The sequence below is a fragment of the Coloeus monedula genome (genome assembly GCF_965178545.1).
Source record: "Coloeus monedula genome assembly, chromosome: 10".
Lineage (NCBI taxonomy): Eukaryota > Metazoa > Chordata > Aves > Passeriformes > Corvidae > Coloeus > Coloeus monedula.
This window is the reverse complement of record NC_138790.1, coordinates 19,654,107-19,677,114: the sequence shown is the minus strand read 5'-3', so window position 1 is coordinate 19,677,114 and position 23,008 is coordinate 19,654,107. Positions and strand designations below refer to the sequence as shown.

Sequence of the window (23,008 nt, the reverse complement as noted above, 5' to 3'; positions counted from 1 at the left end):
AGGTTTACCTCTGAATTTCTCATTTGAAATCCTACTTTACTAATTAATATGCCTTATCTAAATGTCATCATATTATTTTCCTGTCAAAAGACACCACCAAGAATAATACAAAACTATCATTTTGTGGTTCTGCTTCCCAGATTACTATAAATAGTGAAATCATATGGAATTGAGATAAACATTAGATAACAATAAATTTTCTTTGAGCTTACTGATTTTTTTCCCCTACAGTGTAAGCATTTAATATTATTCATATCTTAAACTGCTTGAAAGTGATATCCAGCACACAGATGTCAAAAAACAGCAACAATTTTTAGAAAGAGGAGACAGGTCTACTTTCTGAACAAACATATTTTCTCAACAGCCTGATGAAAAGATCATTTTCATCTCAGACTTTTAAAATTGTTCCTCTGAATTCTCTCTCACATATACACATCCAGACTCACTGCTGTGCTCCAGTAGTTTTGATAATGCAAAGCTATCATAAACACATCTGAACACATAGCAACATCTAAAATTCAGCAACTGGAATTTACCACACTAAATTAAGTGCCCCAATAAATTTTTCTACTGGGGAAAAGTGTGAGCCAAAGTTACACTCTGTATGTATTTGCAGTAAGCACAAAATAGAGTGAAATAAATATATGCTTTATACTGGTTAATATATGCCCTGCCCTTCAGCACAGGTGAGATTGTCAGGATGTGAAGCAGATGTGTAGGTGCACATACATTAAGCAGCAAACAGTAATTCTGACTAGACAGTTAATAATTTGAACTTTGATATATTGGCAATTCTACAGAAAAACAATCCAACCACCTCAGCAATTGTCCCTCTCTCCCAGGAAGCCATCACACGAACAAGAAACTGTGCCAGAGTAATTCTAAGGGGGGTCATTTAAAACAATAACAACAAAAACCAAATGAAACCATCCCAAACCAACCACTTCAGTCACATATGCCATAACCCAGACTACACGAAAATACCTCATAGAAACTTCTGAGGTCATTGGGAATGTCTAAATAGATTATTTTTGCCTCATTTCTCATGTATTATCTAGGTGCCCTCCCATGCAAAAAACCAAAATCTGGGCCCATTCTGCAAGGGAATGACCACTGCCAGCTCACACTACTGATCCCAGTGCCAGAAAAAATGTTTGCAGTCTGGAGGATCTATTTTGTCATTGTCCATAGATGAGCAAAGAGTTACCTATGAGCCTGCAAGTGGCTATTCAATAGACAACATTTAAAAACAACAGGAGTTCAACATCTTCAGCATCCTATGGGACAGGACTCCTTTCTGGATTTTCAGTTTCCAGCTGATGTGGCCTAATATATACATACAGCACAACGAAGAGTATTCAGAACTTCCCATTTGCCTGAGAGGCAACCACGCTTCATGCTCTGAAATCTTCATTACAACACTCTGTGGGTTTCTTATTTATAATTAATTCTTCTGAAAATATTTGGGGGATGAGTGGATGTATATGGTGATTGCAGCGGTGAGAGAGGCTGTGGGGTTCATAATTACAAAGAGAATGAAATTCTGCCCTCCTGTATATGCAGCACTACTAAGATTTCCTTGTTCACATTAGGCAAAACCTCTCTAATTTCAAGGTCAGCTACATGTATTACAACAACAACAAAATAAAGTAATTATGCTCAGCGTTTTGAATAAATCTAGACAGGACAGTTAATAAAATAGAAAAATCCTCACTTACCTCAGTAGTTGTAAGCTGTTATTTCATACTGTGTAAACTTTCCCTCCCTGCTAACTAAACAGAAGTTCTGCAATGTTGATGCTAGAATAGCTCTCAAATACATACTGCAGAATACCAAAAAAGAGAAAGCCTATGTTGTCCTTACTAGCAGGCATCTCTCCAGGGATGATTGGTCATTACCCTGGCAACCCTCACAAATGGCAAATGACGTAAAGAGAATGGGAAAAAAAGCCACTGAGAGCAGAAAGCACTATATGCATTATAGATAGTTCTGGGAATCCATGCTCACATATGCATTAAATGGCTTCAGAGGAGCACAGGGACCTTCCATTTTGCAGAACTGCCTGCTGAGGTGAATAAGAAACTTTCTAATTTTTTTCTTAATCAAAGCATTGGGAGCATCTCTAAGTTTTTAATTGAAGCAAATTGGGGGTTGGTTATTTTAATAATTCAGACACTGGGTTTAGTCTCTTTTTTATTTTCCAATTCTGTTAAAATTTCCCATTAAAAGAGCTCACAGTCATATTCAGACAAGAGCGGATGTATTTTTCATTATTCCTTTTTACCTTATTTGTTGCTACATAAAGTTACCTATTATTATATTTAATCACATTGTCTCATACCCTCATTTTCCCCTAACAATTCATTTGCACAAATTGTACAAGAGTTCTCATGTTTATGTTATTAAACACATTAGCAGTTGTATTTAGTGTTACTGATAATTATGCCTAAAGAAGATGTGGCTCTAGCCAAACTCTAGCGGACAAAATAAAAAGCATTTTGCTATTTTTGCACAGAATGATCACAGTGAATTTGACCACACTACGATCTGTCTGTCACAGAGTGAAATGAATTTGGGTGTGGTTAATTCTTCCACTATCAGACAGAAAAAAGCACAAGTAAGAGAAAGGAAATCGGCTTTGAGATTCTTTAGCACCACTCCACGATTCAGTAAAACGGAAGGAATTCTGGGTACAAAACCCAAGAAAAGCATCTTCCACCCCTGCTTGCATATGTTACCAATTACAGTCCAGGCATCCTTTTCCTCACTCTTCTTTAGACCTCAGGATTTCTGGATTCCTAAATGCACAAAAAACAACTTTCAAAGAGCACACTGGAGAGCATTAGCACTCAGATAATTTTATAACCTAAAGGAAAGGGCACCATTCCCTGAAATAACTGAAGAAGTGAGGTGGCTGCTCTAACCACTTACCTATTATGTAAAAGTTGGATGGAAATGGCTCTACCATGACAACTGAGTTTTCTGTTGAACTGATTAAAACACATCAGATGTATTTGAACTCTGCTCCACTCCAAACCTGAAATGAAATGGAAGTAACCAGCAGCTTCCACTAGGATATTTCTGTACCTGGCTGCCGAAATTCAATTAGTTACAGCTTTTTGGAGTAAAAGTTGGCAGTCTTTGAAATTCAGATTTTTATTATTTTCCAAATCTACTGCTCCATTGCAATCAGGAGGATGGTGTTACACTTGTATCATGACAATTTTCCAAAAAGCCTGAATGAGCCATTGGAAATGACTGAGTTTTATGACCAAAGAAGTAATGATATTCCATAATGCTCCATTAGGTGTACTTTATTTATTTGCTGAAGACAACTCATTTTTAATTATTTAAACTCTGGCAACATAATACTAGCAAATGTTCTGCTGGGTTATAATTGACAAATATCTTGGTCTAGCAAAGTGAAATCTTGGTATAACATTACCTCTGATAATATATTCCTTTCCTGACAGGAGGATGAGTACTACTTTGTGTTTAGAAACCATAGAAAGCAAAGTTTAGCAATTTGTATATGGCCAATGCAAGCTCTATGTTCCCATAAATCTCTCTGATGGTCCAAATGGTCCAAACGTAAGCTTCTCACTGTTTTTTACAATTACTCTTTGCAGAAATTTAGATCCAACTAAAAATTTTCCACCAACCTTCCGCTCATTACCAAAACTAAACAAAACCCTTGCCATTGGTGTTGCCAAAGTTGCTTTTGTAGAAACAAATGTGGTCTGCCATGGAAATATTATCTATGAAATGCTAGTAGATGTAAGACCAAAAAGTACGGAAATATACAAAAACTTTGTGTGTTTTTGCAATACAGATTGCACAGAGATTTCTGTGTTTTGTGGTCTTAACAAAACCTTCATATTTGTATATTATACCCAGGCCTGTCAACTTGCCTTTGTCTGAGCATGTGAGATTGACTCATGAATGTTCTGGGTAGCACAAAAGGGACAAATTCAGTCAATGAGTGGGGAGAAGGGGAAGACACTGGTGCAGAGCTGCAGTCAGGAAAGAAAGTTTTTAATGGAGTCTTAGGAAGAGGCAAAAAGAAAAAAAGGGTTGCCAATCCTTAAAGGATCCCTTCTACACACTGGTATAATTTGTCAACACATTATCAAATTAAATTAAAAATTCATCAGTATGTTAAAAAAGGCTGGAGACAGGAATCATTCAGTAAGTAAATTATTACTGATTTTAAGTGATTCATCCCAGAAAAGGATCAGCTCACTAAAGTGAGTGGGAATTAAAAGTCTTCAGCATTTTTCTGGCTCAAGCATTAAATGCTTGTGAAATGTATCCTGTTGCAGAATCCATTCACTTAAACACGCCTGTCGTGACCTGATGTAAAGGACAATCACATCTTCTCCATACTTTCCAAATTCTGTCTTTTCTCTTAGGTGTGTCTATTTCAATTTGGTTTTTAGCTGGAAGAAAATGAGCTCAGGTTTTAGCAGGCCTGATGCCTTTCATGCCACAGAGTTACAGAAAAATCCCAAACCTATCAGAACATACTATCTCTCCAAAGGCCCTTACACTGTCACGTCACGTAAACATCAAAAGGGAGAATGATCATTTTTGTTTCCCAGGCTATGGATATGATTGTGAACAATACCCTGTTGAGTAAGGACAATATATTCTTTTTTCTTCTCTTTCCTTCTAAAGGACAGACATGTCCCTCGCCAGATGATGTCAAACCCATTATTAGTGTCCTTGCACTTCTTCATTAGCAATATTGCAGCAAGACCAGTTGATGTCAAGGGTGTTCATGCTGAAAGATAACATTCCTTAGGAGGAGAAATTACAGCCTTTTAGCATTCTCTGGCTTTCCCACAATTTAGCTTTATCTGGGAACATTATTACAGTGAAATTCAGTGAGATAAACTAAGGAATAGAAAGTACTAACATTCAGAAAATGCAAACATCTGAACAGGAACACACTGCTGTAAAGTAGTATCCTTTACTACTCCATCTCAATCAAATTCATAGCTACAGTCTGCATTTTAACACAGATGCATCCAAACCCAGGATTTCATCCTCTCACTCCATATTTGTTCCCATTCCTGCATTTGCCATCCAGCACCTTAGCAACTCAGACTCACCTCTGCTGACCCTATAAACCCTGTGCTAAAATACTCCAGTGGGTGACAACCACTGTAATGGGGAATACCTGCAGTCTCTGCTGACTCACTCTCAGGGCTGCTGGTTCAGATTGACCATCAGCCACCCCGCCAACCACACCACAGTCCTGGGAGGTGCTGCAGCCTTGGGATCCCCACAGCTTGGACTACAACTCGTAGTAAGCAACAGATCTGAGGTGCCCAGGACTGGCTCTCCCTGTGCTGGCACTGGCAAGCACGAAAGTGCTCATACACACAAAGAGAAACCATGTCTGCAGCTTTGATTAGGGTAGATCTAAACAAGCCATAGAAAATAAGCAGTTTCTGGGAAATACAGCTTAAAAGGCCTGGCTTTCTCCAGTTGTGTTTCCTGTTTAGATTCTTTCATGTGTCTCAAAAAAGGAAAAATTTCTGATCAAAGCTTTTACTAGGATAAAGATACTCATGCAGTGTGTGTTCTACGTGGATGAACTGTTGCCAGCTAATATAATACATCTTATGCTGAAACCTTATAATCTGTGGAAGTAATCAAAAAGGTAGCATGAGCCCGGTTTCCTAAAAACACTGATTTAAAGATACCTAAGACGTGCTTACCTCTGTTCTCCCTACCGTAAGCATCCCACAGTGCTAGACAGTTTTCTATCTCTATTTTTCTTGATTGCTCAAAGAAATCAAGTATGGTTCAAGCAATTAATAAATACAAAATACCAAGTTTTTCATGGAGTGGTGCTCTTATATGCTGTTTATGCCCTGTGAGAAAGAACATCCTTGACCACCATCCTAGACAGGATTCTCTATGCCACACCAAATTCTCATATACTGGAGTAAATAATGAAGACTACCCACACATGTAAGCTGACATATCAGGACTCAAGAAAAATCCATCAGCAGCAGTTCTGATCAGGTTCTTCACTGTACCACATCTTTTCCTGATAACACTTGGAAACACTCATTCCTCTCAATTTCACTTGCAAGGAAGATGTCTTGGGCCTGATGCACACAATTTTGCTGTACTGAAATAAAAGACTGTGTCAGTGTGGTGAGAGAGAAGAATCAGTCTCTAAGATAACCACATAAGCAGAAGAAAAAGGGATTACAAATGTGCATGTGATACAGAAGTTAGAATTCTTACACTAGTTATAAAAGATGCCATGAGCTTACCTGTTAAAGCAGTTTCAAATAATCATCAAATAATAAACATCAAATAATGCAAAGATCTTATATATACCATCCCAATACTTTTTAAAATGGAGCATATTTCTACAGATGTGTGCTCATGCTGTAACTCAACAGCTGACACTTTTGAACAGCTCTAGCATGACTGCCCCACAACACAGTTCTTTTGTGAATAAATATTCAGATAAAGCACTGCAATCCTAAGCTTCCCTCTATAAATTGGTAATTCCTCAATAGAAACAAACCATTTTCTCATCAGACTTCTAGCTACAATGCAATTGCATTTCTCTACATGCTCATTTTGGATGACAAAGTACTTACTTGTCACAGTAATGACCTGAATTAATTCAGGAAAGCAACTATCTCTTTTCAAACATGCCCATCCAGCAGATACACTGCTGTTTTTCCTCCCTACTGTTTAATAATTAAGTTTATAACTATATATATATATATATATATATATTTGGTGATAAAGTAATACATAAATTTAAACCCCCCAAGCAAATACTTTGGTTTTGAAGGTCAGCAGAAATAACGCTGCTCTCACTGGCATTCCAAACCCTGCAGCACTATGTGGATTGCCAGGGTCTCTGCCCCTGCGTTGCCTGTGCCCTCTCCTGGTGGCAGAGCAAACGTCACACAGGACACATGTGGTTACATCAAAACCTTCCCTGCACAACAAACGTTTTCTGATGCCAAGTGAAACAGCTTTTCACAGTAAACCAGACCAAGATTCCAAGACTGACAGCATTCCAAAAAGGTGACACAAAACGTGCCACTAGGCCTATAAGATCAGTGTTGAGCACACCCTTACAGCTCTGACCAAGATCAGTGCTCTGTGCTACCTGCTCAGCTTTTATAACCAAATTCCCAATGTCACACTGGGAAGCACAGGGGATCAATGACCTCATTAATGGCAAGGCTCAGCTGACACAAAGATCTTCTGTTTGTCAAGCTAAGCTGGTTCCCAGCTGTAAGGAGCTTTGTTTCTGCAGATGAGAGGTACTGAGCCAGGTCAGGGTTGGCCCAGCTGCCAAGCAAATAAGCCCTGCAAGAATCCAAAGTGACTACAGACCAAGCACTAAGCCTGAAACAGTGAGTTCTGCCAGATCTGAGCCAAGTGAGACATATGTGCACAAGAGACTCATTTGAGAAGGGCAATACAGGCACACTTCAATTCTGGCCAGGGCCAGCTCAGCCCAGAAGACCAATTACCTCAGAACCAGCTCCAGGCAAGTATTGCTGTACATTGCTGATCAAATCTAGCTCTGTGATTCCTTACTCTGCCTGATCTAAACAATGAAAGGGTCTGGAGGCCTCTAATTCGGTTTCACAGGAACCACTTACAGTACAGAACTACAAAGTAGTTCTATTATTACATGGGTTTTTTCCCCTATTCTCCAGCATATCCTAGTCACTATTATTCCAGCCAGTCAGATGGAATCTCAGCATGCTCTCTGAAATCTAGTAAGGCCATCCACTGGTGATGGAAAGTTGACTGTGTATTAATGGCAAGCACCATCATCTCTTCCTTCAATCATGCTCTACAATAAGAGTGAGTCACAGGCCTTTTGCAGATGGACTAGTAAACACACCAGCTCCAAAAGAAGATTCTGGAACATAAAACCTCAGGACTGCCTTGCTGGAGTCACAGAGGGATTTCAGACACATCTCCTTTCCTCAGCATTTTCAATTGCTAAGACCAAACAGCAGTGCTCATCCAGGTTTAAGATGTCTGTGTTTAGTACATTTTATATGAAACAATTCAGTGCTTGGACTGCAGTCTGAGATAAGAACCTAAAATTCTTTGTGACAATGATGAGGCCCCTTAGTGAGGCTCAGCATTTAATTTCTGTTCTTGCTCATTTTCTGCAGAAGGAGAATGATAGCACATTTATACTCAGCATCCCTGTGAGGAAAGGAAGTATTTAAATTAAATAAAGCACCCAAGTACTTTAGCAAAGAAAGTGGAAAGCTGAGAGGTCACACAAAGTTCTTGAGTGAATGAGTATTAATGATTATTTTGCTTTTTCATCTACAGATGCTTTCTTAGGTCACATAAACCTAAGAAATTCAAGACCTCATCTGAAAACAGGAAAAACAGAACCTTTAAGATGCATTTTGCAATCAAGAAACAAGGAGGAACCCAGACATCACGAATAAGCCATTGTCACAGCCAGTCTGCTGGCACTGCAGTCTGGGAGACTGGCTGGCAGTTGTATGGCACAGCTCAAAAGCAACAGGCCATCAGCCACGCCATGGGGAAGTGCAGCTTGTTGAGAAGCAAAAAATCATTCTGTTCAGTTTGGGCTTGACATATACATTACTTTCTACATTGCTTTATGTTCAAAAAGGTGAATGCACTTGCTTGAAACAACGAAGTCTTAAAAATCTCAAAGCAATAATTAGGAAACTTCCGTTTCTCCAGATTATCACTGATGGAATTAATTTTTGCTTATGAGTAAGCATCATCATTTGATGTCTTGGTTCATGCCTCACTTTTAAATGATTCTTCTCTTTATTCCTGTGGACAATTTATGCCAGTGTTTGCCTCTAGAGTTACTATATGCAATGTCACACGCAGTAAATCAGTATGTGATATTCCCATGAAAAGCACATGGTTTGTGTTACACCTGCATCACAACTCCTGCCAAGATATTACAGCCACTGGTACCAATATGGAAACCTAGATAAAATACATTAACTGTTTCTATCTACTTTGATTTTATAATTCTTGCTTCTGATGAAACGAAGCAAATGTTATTAAAAAAACCCCAAATGTTTGGGTTCATTATGGAAAGTGGTAGCAAGATTATAGATTTCACCTGCTCTTATGCAAACATAGGATGATGTGCAGTTCACTGAAATAATCTGAAATTTGCAAATCCTTAAGTCAGGCTGAACTCTGCTGAAAACAGATGCCTCGAGTCCTTTCCTCTTGTGCATCAAACAGTGTAGGGTCATCCACCTGCTCCAAAGCAAAGTCACTGCAAAACCTTGTCAAACCACAGCAGTGATGCTCTGCACACTTTCCACTGATATAAACACGAGGAACAGTACAAGGAAGACAAAAGTAGGACCTAGAGAGTTGTCAGTCTATATTTCCTTCCCCTTATACTCCAAGTTTCTTGTGAATTGCATGGATTTGGCTTTGTTTCCGGATGGTTATCAAATCCTGAGGCTTCTAGATACCAACGTGATTTCCAGGGCATGTTGCTGTGTTGAAGAAATATTGAAGAAAACAAAGCAGCAGAATGCTGTGTTGGTTTCTGTCTTACAGATCAGCCAAAAGCAGCTGTTTTGCAGAGAGCAGGATCCGGCTTAAAGTGTCACTTATCACACGAATACAACAAATCATCACTGCAAAATAAAGTACAAGAAGGAGATAAATGAAGAACCTCTGGCATGGTAATTCCAAATTTTCTGAACCGCTTTTGCCATCTGCAATCAATTCCTCCTCCTCAAAGAACTCTGCCTTGAGTATTAGTGCCACATACTGGAAATCAGGATAACATACTGACTTGAAAATATTTCATAACACAAAATGAAGGTGCACTGACTTTATGATGTATTGTTAATGAAACAGCAGGATTTATCTTTCTAATGCTAGCATCTATATGTTGTAGTTGTATTGTACTATAACTCATAAAAAGAATTTCTTAATTGCATGATAAAATTATGAAGTTTGCTCCTTAAAGAAACAGAGACTCAGATTGTGTGTCAAATTAAGTTCTTTGCCCTTGAGAGTTAGTAAATCAAATCACCTCCTTGTACTGTCATAATTGCGCTTAAAAAACCCCACTCAACTGGTTGTCCCTTGGAACTGCTGGATTTTACTACTTTTCCTATGTTTTGACACTCTCCCCCTAAAAGGGGGATTGCTGTTCACCAGCCCAATGTTAACTGCAGCATCTTGGGAGCGGCAGTACAAACACACAATCTAAGGTGCTTTTCCCCTTCACCAGCGTAAAGTTTCCTGGGATTTGTAGTGATTAATTCTATTCTCAACAGCTTTACAAAGCTTATTTATTCAGCTTCCAGAACAAAACTACTGGGTACACCAAATGTCAGTTTTATCTCTCTTTTTACATCCCTGATAAAATTCAGTGTAAGTAGGGAGGTATAACAGAAGCTTAAGTCACAACTTAGGAAAAAACCTCAAAGTTCTGTAGGAGGTTCTGGACTCCCTATACAAATAAGACAAAGTGAGCTCACACCGGTAGTTTTTGTTTTATGGTGAAAATACAAGAAATACTTCTTTTTATAATTTATAGTCCTATAATTAGGTGCTACTAAGATTGCTCATTACGCTATCCAAAACTTCACAGTCAAATGTAAATGTAATAAATAAAATATTCTATTAAGCATGCTAAATCTAATCAGTTGAAGATCCTTGCTGCAGTATTACAAAAATAAGCTACATATCTTACGTAAACTTTAAAAGCTCACACAGCTTTCCATTCCCTCCAAAAAACCCCACCTCATATAAAAATTAAAAAAGGTCCACCCCAGGAACACTTGCCCTTTAAGCCAATTCCCCTGTTCTCCAGTTAAAATTTTAGTCTTCTCTAATGCTAACTACTGGTTACTGCCTGAGGTCTTTTGTTTTCTTTAATTCCTACAGCTTTATAGGTACCCATCTCTGGCTGTTCTGGCTGAACACCAGGTTTGGCTGAGCACTCCAACACCAAACAAGGTGATGTGAAATCCTAACTACAAGTTCAGCTGTAAAACTGGCAGCTGAACTGCCCAGCTCTGCAGACACACCAGCCTCGGCGACCAAGGGCTCTGCCCCAAGCAAGAAAGGAGCAACACGAGGCAGGAATATCAAGATAGGCTTCAAAAGCTTTTTATTCTCAGTGGTAGAGTCCAACAGAACAGTGGCAGCAGCAGGGGAATCACAGAATCAGTTAGGTTGGCAAAGATCTCTGAGATCATCGAGTCCAACCTCTGCCTGGCAGTTTGAGACTATATCCTCTTGTCCAGTCGCTGGTTGCCCGGGAGCAGAGCCTGACCCCACCTGGTTACAGCCTCCTCTCTGGAAGGACTCGGGGAGGGCCCGGTTGCAGCAGCTCCCTTCCACAGACCCGATGCTCTGGAGTCATCCCAGTCCGCATGTGGCAGCAAGTTCACCCTGCGAGCCCTCAGGATTCACAAGCCGCCTCTCCCCGCTCCAGCAAACCCAGCAGCCTTCCCTGCGTCCACTTCTGGGCTCCTCACTACAAGAGGACATGGAGCTCCTGCAACCGGTCCAGCGGAGGGCAACGAGAATGATTAAGGGACTGGAGCATTTCATGAGGAAAGGCTGAAGGAGCAGAGCTTGTTCAGCCTCGGGAATAGGTGACCTCGGTAATGTGTACACATGTCTGCAGGGAGGTGTCAGAGGCCCTTCTCGGTGGTGCCCAGCAACAGAACAAGAGGCAACAGGCAAGAACTGATGCACAAGAAGTTCCACCTGAACGTGAGAAAGAACTTTCCTGCGCAGTGATCGCGCACTGGAACAGATTGCCCAGACAAGATGTGGAGTCGCCCTTACTGGAGATACCCCAGAACCGTGGGGACGCAGTCCTGTGCCACGTGCTCTGGGACGGCCCTGCTGGAGCTGGGAAGTAGAACCAGATGATCCACTGTGGTCCCTTCCAATCTAGCCCATTCTGTGATTCCTCTCACGGTGCCCACCGCACCTGCCCCGCGCCTCTCACCTCACCTCACGTCCCGTCCCGTCCCGTCCCGTCCCGTCCCGTCCCGTCCCCTCCCGCCGCCGCTCCCCTCACACCGCCCCCCCACCCTGCGCTCCCTCGACTGCCCGCCCTCCGCGTCCCGCCTCAGGATTGGCTGCCCGCGGCAAGGCCCCGCCTCCCGCCGGCCGCGATTGGCCGGTTCTGCCCGCGCGGCGCTGCCATTGGCGGGCGGGCGGCGGCGCTGCGGGTCGGGCCGCGCCGCGGGCGGGGAGCGTGGCCGGGGCGCTTTTGTTGCCGGGTCGGCGGGGAGAGGAGCGGGCGGGGAGCGTGGGGCCCGCGGACACCGGAGCCGGCGGGGAGCGGGGCCGGGCGGCGCGGTGCGGGCACGGCGGACGGTGGGGCCGGGCCTAGCGGCAGCCATGAGCGGCGGCGTGTACGGGGGAGGTGAGTCCGGCGCCGCCCTCCCCTCCCCCGCCCCGCGAGGCGGCGCGTGCAGCCCCGGCGGGCGCTTCCCGCCTCCCTCAGCCCGGCCCGGCGCTGCCGCGGCCCCTCCGTGTCCCACGCGTGAGGAGGAGGAGGCGGCAGCGGGCCTTGTTTATGTCCTTCGCGGCCCCGAGGTGCCTCCTCCGGGGACCGGTCGCACCGCGGCCTTGGGCAGGATCAGCAGTACCGGAGTACGGAGAAGGTCCCCGCACTTCGGGAGCCGGGTGTGGTTCCCTCGAGCCCCTCTGCACAACCCCGTGACCACCGTTCGTGTCGGACAGGTTCTCTTTAGGATGTGCAGAGATCCGCGGGGATCGGGCCCGCAGGGATGGGCGTTTCGTACTCCGGCCCCTTCCCTCACACGGTCGCTGTTTTCAGTCTCACCTTGCTTATCCTCATCCCTCCCGGGGGCTATGGGCTCGCCTGGCTTCGTGTGACTATTAAATTAGAACTTTTTGAAAGCTTTCTCTTGCGATCCGCTTAGCTGCAACTACGTTTTTTCTCTACTGCTAAAATTCTCCTTCTTACTCCAAACGGAGGGATTGCAGTGCCCCGGTTAAAGTCTGTCTGCAGTTTTCCTATAACCCTCTGGTAGCTGGAGTTCTGAATAGAGAAGTTTCTCCTTGCCTTGTAAAAGATCCCTTGGTTTGCTTTTCTTCCTTTGCCTGTAAAGCAGGCAGTGGGCAGGGAAAAGTCAGGATTGCAGAAGAGTGTAATAACCATTTATATTGATTAACAATCTTTTCAGATGAAGTTGGGGCTCTGGTTTTTGACATTGGCTCGTACACAGTGAGAGCAGGCTATGCAGGCGAGGACTGCCCAAAGGTGAGAATCTGTGCCTCCATGGAAATTCACCATGAATTTATGCCCTAAGTCTTTGAAAGTTACAACCCTTCCTAATACATTGGGGTTGGTTCTGTCTGTATTGTACAAAGAAGCCTCTGAATTTATGAGAAAAACACCAACTTCCCAAACATTATTAATCCTCATATACTGCTTGCCTCTTGCCTTGCAGGTTGATTTTCCAACAGCCATTGGTGTGGTGCTAGAAAGGGACAATGGCAGCACTCTGATGGAGATAGATGGTGACAAGGGCAAACAAGGGGGCCCGACTTACTACATAGACACCAATGCCCTGAGAGTTCCAAGAGAGAATATGGAAGCCATTTCACCTTTAAAAAATGGAATGAGTATGGTGCTTTGTCTTTTTCTACCTAGCTTTAAAATAGCATTGCCAGGCTGCAGGAAGTCATAGTCATGTTGACAGATGCTATGTACAGCAACAGAGGCTGTAAGAACAGATTACTAGTTTATAAATTGCATGGAAATATGGTTGGTTTTCACTGTTAGTGGACTTGCAGTGTAATTCTTGAAGTCATGGTAGTTGTGGAGGAAGAGGATTCTGCAGAGCTGTTAGAGGAAGTGTATGTCTGCTGAGGACAGCGTTTGACTGAAGAGCTCTGTGCAAAAAAATAAATTGGAAAGCCTTTATGTGGTTATGAAATGAAACAAAACTTAGATGTAACTAATTTCTTTGTGTCAATGTTGTTACAGTTGAAGACTGGGATAGTTTCCAGGCAATTTTGGATCACACTTACAAGATGCATATTAAATCTGAAGCAAGTTTGCATCCTGTCCTTATGTCTGAAGCACCAGTGAGTAAAAGCAGCTGTGCATTTTGATAAGTCTGCAAACATTGGTCCTGGATAAGTCTGACAATGGCTTGTAGGTGACAAGTGTTAAAACTTAGCTACAGAAGTGACAAGTTCAAAATACTTGGCCAGGTTCTGGAAAATGTCTAAAAAACCTCAATTTGAAGTAGTTGGTATGAGTTGTATCAGAAAGTATTTACAATATGCTATTGTTTTTCACTTACTGAAAAAAAGACAAAAGTTAAAAAAAGAAATTTTACTTCCTAGAATAAAAAGAAAAAGATGGTTGGATGCCTTATATATTAAGTTACACTTAATAAAATGCCATCAAAAAATCGTGCTTCCTTCAGCCTTACAACTAATATAACGTGACACAGAATAATATTTATAATGGAGAAGTTTTAATTTTTCTGTCTTTGTTTCTGTAAGTGGTCCTGTAAGGCAGCTAAGGTGGATAAATACAAATTTATGGGAAAATCTGGACAAGGTGTCTGTCATTTAATAATGCTCATCATTTGAAGGGCAGATCTTGAAGTCAGAGTAGAAAAGGTAGACATGCCATACACAAGTGATGCCTTTCCTTAATAAAATCTTATGAAAAGGATTTTCTTGAATTTCATTATTCCCTTGTGTTGAATCACAGCTTGTGGAGTGTGGATGAATTTGCAATGGCTGTTTCATGTTTGATGGCTCAGTGGGTGTCTGAATAGAGACATTCCCATTGACATTCTCCTTACAAACCTCATCTTACTTTATTGTATTGGCTTGGAAAAATCTTCACATTTTCAGTAATGTGTTGGATATTTCAGATATATCCTGGCTTAATCACAGCTACAGTAGCACTGTAGAAAGATGCTTTGGAAACTGGAAAGTCTGGATTTATTTTTCTTCCCACTGGGCAAGTTCCTTCATGTATCTTCCCCCTTGTAAAAGGCAGGGTGCTTGCTTTAGAGAGTTCTTTGGGAACCCGACACTGGAAGAGCTGTAGAAGTGTAAAGAAATCTATTGTAACAGGAAAGGTGTGCAGCACTTTTGTGTGATCAATAAGCATTGATGTATTGTCGTATAAATGGAATAAAAAGTGTTCTAAAGAAGTAAATTACTAGAAAGCTGTCTCTGTGGAATTTTGGTATGATTGGAAACTGTGACTGCAATTTTTCCAATCACTTCTTTATTGTGTGTTAGCAATCTATTAGTGTGCAAACAGAGCTTCCTTTTGGTCACTTACTTGTGGTTTGGATTTATTATTTTTTAGTGGAATACCAGAGCAAAGCGTGAAAAACTGACGGAATTGATGTTTGAACACTACAACATCCCGGCTTTTTTCTTGTGTAAAACTGCTGTTCTGACAGCGTATCCTTCGAAATGTTACACTGCATGGTTTTATTTTCCTCCCCCCAGGAAATGATGGTAAACTTTCTCCAGGCAATTCCGAGTATAACGGCATGTCAACTTTCTTCAAATTGCCTTCTTCCATAAACATCCAGGGAGGAAGTCAACAAATTCAGCTTCTGAACTTTAAGACATTAGAGCTCAATTTTGAAGTTCTCCCAATCTGACTGTCCTTGGGGCCCAAGTCTTTTTATATTATTATTACTCTTTTATTATTATTATTACTATTTTTTTTCATTGGATACTATGGATTAGAATATTACAGACCTAAAATGGTGGTGTCCACACTACTAAATACAGTAATTAGAGCTTGAAGTTTTCATAGCCTTAAGAAGAATATTTGTTATTATTTTAAACTAATAATAACATGTTTTCAGCTTCAGAGTCTAAATGAGTTGGATATACTTAGAGCTTGCTGCATAGTAGTGATGTGAATTTTCACATTCCAAAGCTTGAGTTAGTTCACAGATGGAAGTTAAATGCTGCTCTCTCCATGAGGTTGTGCACTTCACAGAAAGATGGTACATAGTGGAAAATGACAAATCCTTTCTTAGAGCCAAGGAATAATGTGTTGGGGTCCTCATCCCTAGTTAGGTTTTAATTGTAACATTTTTTTCTGAGTGGAAATTACAATATTTTCCTTAATCATTTTGACTAGTTTTGCTAATGGGAGATCTACAGGTCTCATCTTGGATAGTGGGGCAACACACACCACTGCTATTCCAGTGCATGATGGATATGTGCTTCAGCAAGGTATAAACTTTCATGGATAACTATATTGGAATATCAAGGCTGCGTTAGCTTGATTTCTGCTTGTACACTTTCATTACTGTTTTTACATCTGTGTGTCCCATTTAAAAGGAAAAAAAACCCTAATCGAGTTCACTGACAAATAGTTGGGAGAGTCTGTTCATGATTTGGATACTTTCCAGGTGAGTTGTTTCGGTTTTTTATTTTGGATGCCCTCTTTGCCTTCTAGGTATTGTAAAATCACCACTTGCAGGAGATTTTATCACTATGCAGTGCCGGGAATTGTTTCAGGAAATGAACATAGAGATAATTCCTCCATATATGATTGCTTCAAAGGTGGGAAAGTAACTTTATTTAGTAAATGTTTTCTTGGGGAGAGGCTTAAATGTTTACCTGGTGATTGTGTACCCTACAATCTCAGGAGGCAGTTCGTGAGGGGTCACCAGCAAATTGGAAGAGAAAAGAGAAGTTGCCCCAGGTCACCAGGTCTTGGCACAATTACATGTGTAATGTAAGTAGGTCATTCTTCCCTCTTTCACCTCCCCTGAGTGTTCCATAAGTAAGTTTTGTTTGCAAGTATATCAGCGTTTTCTCTTGAAGAACTAGAAAATCTTTAAAAAGTTAGTACTAATTCTATAAATTTTATATAATTGAGGACTAAAATTCATATAAATTCATGTTAATTTTAACTCCACAGTGTGTCATTCAGGACTTCCAGGCTTCCGTCCTCCAAGTATCAGATTCAACCTATGATGAACAGTATGTTACTTTCTTCTTTCTTGTAAAATCAGTTACCAGTTGTGCATGGGGAGCTCAGCCTGTTCACTGCTCTTGGCTGGTTTTGTTATGGAAAGAGGTTTTATCTAAACACTGTTTATTTATGAAAGTAGGAATACTGCATATATCCAGGATATAGTTTTTTGTTTAAGACTCCAAGATGGGATCATAATAAATTTTATTTGAACTTGTAAATCTTATCAATCACAATATTCCCATTGGCACTGTAGTTTATAACACTGCTTAGATAACTTGACACCCTGTTTAGAAAGCACTTTAATGTGTTGCTTTCTGCCTGATGCTCCAGGGTAGCAGCACAGATGCCAACAGTTCATTACGAGTTTCCCAATGGCTACAACTGTGACTTCGGTGCTGAGCGTCTGAAAATTCCTGAGGGATTGTTTGACCCTTCCAATGTAAAGGTAAAACCACTGTGATAGCTGTGATTGGAAGGCTTTACATGACTAGGTTATCACTTGGCTTCCTTTTGTATAATATTTTTAGTTTCATGATTTGGATGCATTTGCACTGTGGGGTTCTCCTGGGGGTAGAATTTACCTGTCTTGAATTATGGCTGGGCAAGGGAACGATGAAATGTTCAAAATGGGTGGTGATTGGGAAAATAGGAGGGGGGTTTTTTTCCTAACAAAATGCTTAGCTCCTTCTTCAGAATATTTGTAAATTCAGCTCATTCAGAGCTTTTCTATGCCTTGCTCTTTTGAAGCAATGATGTGTAGGTTCCTAATTTTCCCTGCAGGGTTTATCTGGTAACACGATGTTGGGTGTGAGCCACGTTGTCACAACAAGCGTTGGAATGTGTGATATAGACATCAGGCCGGTAAGTGTTAGTCAGCCAGGCAGTGTTTTAAAGCATAGATATTTTTGTGCTGATACATGTTTTTGGGACTAGAACAGCAACAGTGAAGATGTGGATTTTCTAGGATAATGGTAAATACATTAGAATAATTCTGTAAGTATTAAGTGTTTGTATATAGGGATATGTACCATTAGTGTTTTGTCTTCCAAAATGCTAAATCAGGATCTTTTACTGAGTGTTTCTACCCATATTTAAAGATCTGATGTACAGATTTTGTGGCTGGCACTGCATAATTTGGCTTGGACTGGCTTCAGATAAGCATTTATGTTTGTAACTTTGAATATCTTCTATGTTTAGAACATACATGGAATGTACATGATGGAGCCCTCTTTAACTAAAAACCCAAACTATGCTAAACCACGACAAATTTATAGAGTAGAAAGAGGAGAAGAAGCTTTAAAGGAAAACTTTATTTTTAAAAATAGTATTCTATCTTTCTCAGGTGTCAATTTTATACAGACTGCATGGGAGTTTTTTCAAAAATCTTTTTTCTGTTAACCAGTGTGTGGGAGGGCTTAGTGGGCTGGGCTGTGGTGTGTGTTCACCAACTGCAGCAGTAGCGTGATAGAAAACTGCTGCAGGGTTTTCTTTTGGGGTTGCATTCAGTTGTAAAAAAGCCCAACAATTTGGATACAGGGGAGATGTGTAGGTTGAGGGTTCTTCATAGTAGAAATCGTTCTGTGAAATAATTTAGAATCATTAATCATATGGCTTCTGTCTTCCTTTTATAGTTAAATATTACACTGCCTTGCAATATTTTTAAGTGATTAAATATTTAACTGAATTGGGAGAGGTAATACTGTTGGCATCAAGAGATGTGCTATTGCTGTTGACTATACATCCTTGTGCCACCCCTCTCTGTTGTGAGAAAGAGCTGTTTTCAGAATGATTTCAGACTTAATGCTCTAGGTTGTTTTTTTCTCTTTAGGGTCTCTATGGCAGCGTGATTGTAGCAGGAGGAAACACTCTAATACAGAGTTTCACAGACAGATTGAACAGGGAGCTGTCTCAGAAAACCCCACCGGTAAAACAACTCTTTCCATTACTGCATTGAGTATTTACCCTTTCACTTTTCTGCCACATAAGTACTCAAGGATATCATTGCTTTGACTTTCTTAGGAACCTGACAGCTGAACAGGTTTCTTCAGGGTTAAGAAACCTCCCTCTCTAAAGAAAAGAAAGAATTCTTGAAGAGTTTTTAGACAGAATAAATTCCAATATACCTTGGAATGAATATTTTACTGCTTCACTCTTGCTTTCATATTGTGATCCTAAGTTCTGTAATTCTCCTCAAGCAACAGCCAGTATTTCCTTTGATGGTCTCTCTTCTGAAGTGTTGCTGACTAACTTGAGGCACATTCAGTCATTCTGCCTGAGGTCACGTCATGGTGGCAATTGTTTTTCCTTGATATGGCAGACAACTTAAATCACTAGGTTTTGTCTATGAGTAACATATTTACATTTTTTTTAATCACTTGATGTCAAAGAAAGTATTGATACCTTGCATCTGAGAGTAGATATAATTACGATATTTCTTGAACTTTAGTATTCAAGCAAAAATGTTCTGCTTGTGACAACTCTGAAATGATGAATGTTAGGAGAAACTGAGAAATGTATTCATTCACTGCTTATAATAGCTGAGGAGGAACCCATTGAAATGCAAAGATTTTATTGCTACAAGGCATTTTGAAAGCAAAAGGAATGAATGGGTCCAAAAAAGGCTAGATAAAAGTTAGGTCTAGCAACATTAGTCATTTTAGTCCCAGTGCAGTGTTGGAGATGACAGTATACACTGTGATATTGCTCTCCACCTGCCCCATTCCTTGCCTTAACCATTTGCTGTTGGGAGACAAGGTAAAAGCCACATTTCCTGTTCCACTGTGGCTGATTTTGAGTTCTAAATAGAGGGCAGATGAGCAGTATTGCAGATGTACTAAAATGGACCTTTTTAAGTTGCATGCTGGTATAGACACCAGGTTCCTTCTGCTGCTTGTCCCTAAAGGTCACCAGCTTCCAGTTTGACGTTTGGTTTTGGCTCCTTTTCTGTGCAGAGCATGCGCCTGAAGTTGATAGCGAACAACACGACTGTGGAGCGGAGGTTCAGCTCGTGGATTGGGGGCTCCATTTTGGCTTCTTTGGTTAGTAGACCTGTGTTACTTTGTTGCTGTGCTGAACAGCACTGTCACCCAGACATCTGATTGCCCAGAAGTGTGCATTGCAGAGTTTGTGCTATGTAATCATCATCTTGGCTATCCTCATGGTAAGGTGAAGAGAATCTGTTTTAAAAAGAGGTATGAGCATTTCCAGTGACAACATATCCTTCCGTGTTCTCCCATTTTTAATGGCAAGATGCAATCTTGAAATACATGCACTTTCTCTAGACTGTATCTAGTAGACCATGAAAGTAGCAAACCTGTTTCTGCATCATATTCCTGTGTGTAGGTCTACAAGTTTCTGAGTGCTGAAATGGTTTGTGGGGGTTAATTGATCATCATGGGAAAGGGAGACTGAAATAAGCATTTGGTGCTGCACTTCCTGTCTTGAGTTTAATCCCTTAGCAATAAAAGTCAAGGAAGAGATAGTTAAGCAGGTCAAGTCCTATTACCTCATATAGTGCAAGGACTTGCTTGTTTTCCCTCCTAGGAAAAGCTAATCATGTTTCAATTAACCTTCCTTTGTGTTCTGATATTTATTTATTTTGTGTTGGTTTTGTTTCTTTATTTTTGTAGGGTACTTTCCAACAGATGTGGATTTCTAAACAAGAATATGAAGAAGGAGGAAAACAGTGTGTAGAAAGAAAATGTCCTTAGACCTCTTTACTGTGAAAACTGCTGCCTGCTCGGTGCTCCTTCTGTTTTATAGCTTTAGCATACTCAGGAATGGGATGGACTGTTTTTTGTAGAAAGTTTATATTGGGTTTTTTTCATAATTCAAGTTCCATTTTAACAAACCTTAGAAATTTTGAGAGACCTAATTGGTACTATAATAGAAAAAGGATGTTTACGTCCCTTGTAAAGCAATAATTCATGTAACAAGCTTTTTATGATTTTGTATAAATGTCTATTTTCTCTAGTATCTTTTCCTGGGAACAGCTTTACAGGTTAGCTAATAGATAGAGGCATAACCTCGCAAATGCCTGTGCTTATTTATTAAATATTTCTTGTCTAATTTCTTGTCTGCTTTCACATACTAGTCTTCCTTGCTGGTACTTTGGCCTTAAATTGCTCTTATTTTTCTCTTAAAAAATAAAATTTGGTCTTTTATATTTGAGCAACCTTGTGAGTACTTGCAGAGAAAGTTACTCTGCTGTTTTAAAAGTTGAAAGTTTGTATTCATTGATCTATTTTAGTGTAAACTTTTACTGTCTCACAGAAGTGTTACATTCCATGGAGTGAATGTTATATTAAGCACTGGTTTGCTAATTTTTTGTTACGGAGCAGTTTCATTTCAGTACGCAAGCAATGCTTTCCACCTGATGTCTAAGAATGTATTTAATGCCTTTGTGATGTAGGTGAGAAGCAAAACTTGTTCAAGACAGCGGAATTGAGACAAAGAATTGCCTCTCCAAGACTGGGAGCAGTCAGAAGCTTTCAGTGTGTGGCTTGACCCTGCTGCAGGGAGCTGTAGCTGAGGAGCAGCTGCTGTGTGCCCATGGCTGGTGTGGCTCCCTCTGTGCCTCCCAGCAGGGTCTGTAAGTGCCTGTGTTTGCAGGGGGAAGGTGCACTCAGGGTCACAGGAACGGGGATGACTTTTTTTTTCAGCAGGAATTGGCTGTCAAGACGCAGCTTGATGTTGCTTTTAAGCTTACTTTAAATTACAGTGGTGTGATGGTCTGTTTTGGGACACAATGAAGTTTTGCTCCTTATCTCAAAAGCTGTGGAAAACCAAATAGCATTTAACTGATCTAAAAAAAATAAACAGTACTGCTACATTTTTGTATCCTAAAAGCTCTTGTGGGTAAATAATTATGAGGCCTCTATTTGAAAAGTTTCACATTACCTCCAAATAATAAAGTAATTTATCAAACCAGTCTGCTTTTGTCTTATCATGAGACTCATGAGTTACTCTTGAGACAAAGTTGCTTGATCCAGATTTTCAAAGCTATTGACAAACTGTATTTCTCTTGCAAAATGAGGCAAACTGCAGAGTTGCACCAAGTGATCCAAGTCACCAGCTCTTGCCATTGTGGAAGAAAAAGACTCAGTCCAGTTTGCATTCAAGTGGAACATGGAACATCAACTGAACTGGCACCTCAGCCCCCTGCAGTGCGTGGTGTTTTTAATTAAGCTTTTCCTCAGTGGTGTGCTTAGATTTCAATATGCCAAACCAGCTTTTATCTTCTATCTTAAAATAATTGCAGTGCAGTTGTAATACCTGTTAATATTCCAGCAGCATACGGAGAGCAAAACACTTCTGGAGGTTTTCTTACCACTATAAAGATTCTGAGTTTAAATAGGGGGAATTTTGTGTCATGCAGAGGAGTAAGTGAAGGTCAAAATTATGGAGACAGATACTCACAGGAAACATTACTGGTTCCCTTGCAGTGTTTTACCAGATTATACTGCTGAGCACATTTGCTTCCTGAAAGACTGGTGTGACTTTAGTCTAGATTTCTAGACCACCTCATACGGAGGTTAAAAGCTTTCAGAAGTGAAAGGTGAAGGTGTTTCTATGACCTGAGAGCAGCAGCAGTACCTACTTTAATTTCATAGATGACTATTGCAGTCTTCCTTCAAACATTTTTCACTCTGCAAAAAAACCCATTGCACAAGTGTTTGAATTGAAAACAAAGAAAAGAAGTCTAGGTAGGACAACTGTATAGTTAGAAGTTCCCATGCTGAGTATTTCATACTTTCTAAGAAGCCAGACTTTTAAAGCAGGGGAAAAAATTTCTCATAGCAGACAGAAGAGCCCATTTACCAGTGCCTTTATGCAGAAACCAAATACACCTTGGGTAGCTTACCTGTAACTCAGGGAAAATACTCAGAAAAATATATCAGAAAAATAGGGTCAGGGAAAAGGCTTGTATGTGAGCTTCAGATGCTTTCATGTTTCGGTCTGGTTTTAATGTACATTTGTTAAACCAAA

General features: G+C 40.6%; 1 protein-coding gene across 1 annotated transcript; it reads left to right on the top strand.

The window, feature by feature from the left end:
• The first annotated feature begins 12,281 nt into the window (after positions 1 to 12,281).
• ACTL6A (actin like 6A) lies at positions 12,282 to 21,889 on the top strand. Its single transcript, XM_082288261.1, has 14 exons — positions 12,282 to 12,433; positions 13,221 to 13,297; positions 13,488 to 13,662; positions 14,027 to 14,127; positions 15,380 to 15,477; positions 16,175 to 16,269; positions 16,496 to 16,602; positions 16,688 to 16,777; positions 16,964 to 17,025; positions 17,351 to 17,465; positions 17,801 to 17,881; positions 18,849 to 18,944; positions 19,972 to 20,058; positions 20,650 to 21,889. Exons 1-14 carry the CDS (start codon positions 12,409 to 12,411, stop codon positions 20,728 to 20,730), a joined length of 1,290 nt encoding a protein of 429 aa, XP_082144387.1. The 5' UTR covers positions 12,282 to 12,408; the 3' UTR covers positions 20,731 to 21,889.
• Positions 21,890 to 23,008: the final 1,119 nt, after the last annotated feature.

Excerpts from the sequence above, each read along its gene's own strand:
- ACTL6A (XM_082288261.1), top strand. The coding sequence starts at position 12,409 with ATGAGCGGCGGCGTGTACGGGGGAG. Across the intron at positions 12,434-13,220 it reads CGGCGGCGTGTACGGGGGAG|ATGAAGTTGGGGCTCTGGTT; the intron begins GTGAGTCCGGCG and ends CAATCTTTTCAG. Across the intron at positions 15,478-16,174 it reads AAAACTGCTGTTCTGACAGC|TTTTGCTAATGGGAGATCTA; the intron begins GTATCCTTCGAA and ends CATTTTGACTAG.